The sequence below is a fragment of the Engraulis encrasicolus genome, chromosome 3, assembly GCF_034702125.1.
Source record: "Engraulis encrasicolus isolate BLACKSEA-1 chromosome 3, IST_EnEncr_1.0, whole genome shotgun sequence".
Lineage (NCBI taxonomy): Eukaryota > Metazoa > Chordata > Actinopteri > Clupeiformes > Engraulidae > Engraulis > Engraulis encrasicolus.
In genome coordinates, this window is record NC_085859.1 from 42,633,644 (window position 1) to 42,635,002 (window position 1,359).

A 1,359-nucleotide genomic window follows, 5' to 3' on the forward strand; every position below is an offset into this window, starting at 1 on the left:
AGTACTGGTCCATGTAGTTCTGGGCATAGTCCTGGGCCCAGACATTGTTCATATTTTTCACAATATTCACAAGGCACAAGCTGGTCAAAGTAGCATCGGGGTCTTTGCCCCTCAACTTGCTTTTTCCCGTCTTCACCTGTCGTTTTTCATTTTCTCTCCTTGACTCGCCCAACTGGCGGAAGAGAGGCATTTCAGAAGCCTATCTCAGGACCCCTGCTGCTGCGAAATGGCACAGAATATCAGACCATATAAGTTAAGCAGTTAGGTAAGGTTCAACATTCAATTATAGTCTATTTCCACCAGTAAATTAAGATAACAATTCATGTAATATTTCACCTTGATTTTTTGCTTTTAATAGACTGCTGCGTTGTGGGGTTTACAGGTATAGGCCTAAGGTTAAGTGCTTAAAAACACTCATGTAGATGAATGCACACTGACTAGCAATCCCTCACAACAGAGAATGTTTTATCACACTCACACATTGTATAGTAGGCCTACGTTAAACCAGAGTAGAGCGGATAGCCTTTTATTAGGCTATTATGTCGATGTATTCATAGCAGAGAACGTGTTTCAGATTGCAAAGTATCCGATCTGATTGCAACATAGGCTAGTTGATAGGTTGAGTTGAGCAACCCCACACCACACCACACCAAGGTCCAGGGTGTGTGGTTGAAAGTCGGCAATAATAATACCGTATCATAAATTCAAAGCAACAACAACAAAAAAGATTATCGGACAAAAGTTCATAAAGTTTGTAACATTTACATGGTAGGCTACTGTACCAGGGCTGTGACTGTAGCCTACTCCTTCTATTCTTCCTCCTTTCTCTTCCTTATTTACAATTACAAAGAAGGTGGGTCTTCTTTGTTATTTACACTTTGGTCCATTACTTGTCCATGTGTGTACGCCTAGTATGTTACAACACTACCACCTATTGGCAGGGAGTGGGATGGTCAGTCTAGTGAAAATGATTTTTAAAATAGCTTAAGTAAATAGATGAACAAACACACAAACAACAGTAATTGAATGAATGGATGAATGAATTAATTAATCAATCAATAAATAAATAAATAAGTAAATAAGAATTACATTGTGCATTATGCAGGTAGATTGTATAATGCATAAATGAATAGGCTAGCCCTCTATATTTTTTTTAGGCTATGTGTATATACCAGTGATTTTCAAACTGTTGGCCGACTGTGGGTATTCCAAGTGGGCCTTGAAATCATTTGTAAAAATCAAATGAATACGTATTTGTGTGTGTGTTGCTGCTGAGCATTCATTTAAGTTTTATCGTTTATTGGGTCAGAGGTGGGCCCTGTTATTGTTATTATCAAGTACAAGTAGGCTAAAGCCCAC

General features: G+C 38.5%; 1 protein-coding gene across 4 annotated transcripts in view; it reads right to left on the reverse strand.

Moving 5' to 3' along the window:
• Positions 1-842, reverse strand: part of si:ch211-214j8.12 (uncharacterized protein LOC100000539 homolog) — a 4,938-nt gene extending 4,096 nt beyond the window's left edge. Inside the window, exons 1-2 of one of the 4 annotated variants that reach the window (XM_063195463.1) lie at positions 783-842; positions 1-219 (exon numbers count right to left, since the gene is read on the reverse strand). The exon at positions 1-219 is cut by the window's left edge and continues 36 nt beyond it. In XM_063195463.1, coding sequence (XP_063051533.1) covers positions 1-190 — 190 coding nt within the window. In that variant the 5' untranslated portion in view covers positions 191-219; positions 783-842. Of the gene's footprint in view, positions 220-336 lie in introns of all 4 variants that reach the window. The other 3 variants (XM_063195466.1, XM_063195465.1, XM_063195464.1) reach the window with 3 other exon arrangements.
• Between the last annotated feature and the right edge of the window lie 517 nt (positions 843-1,359).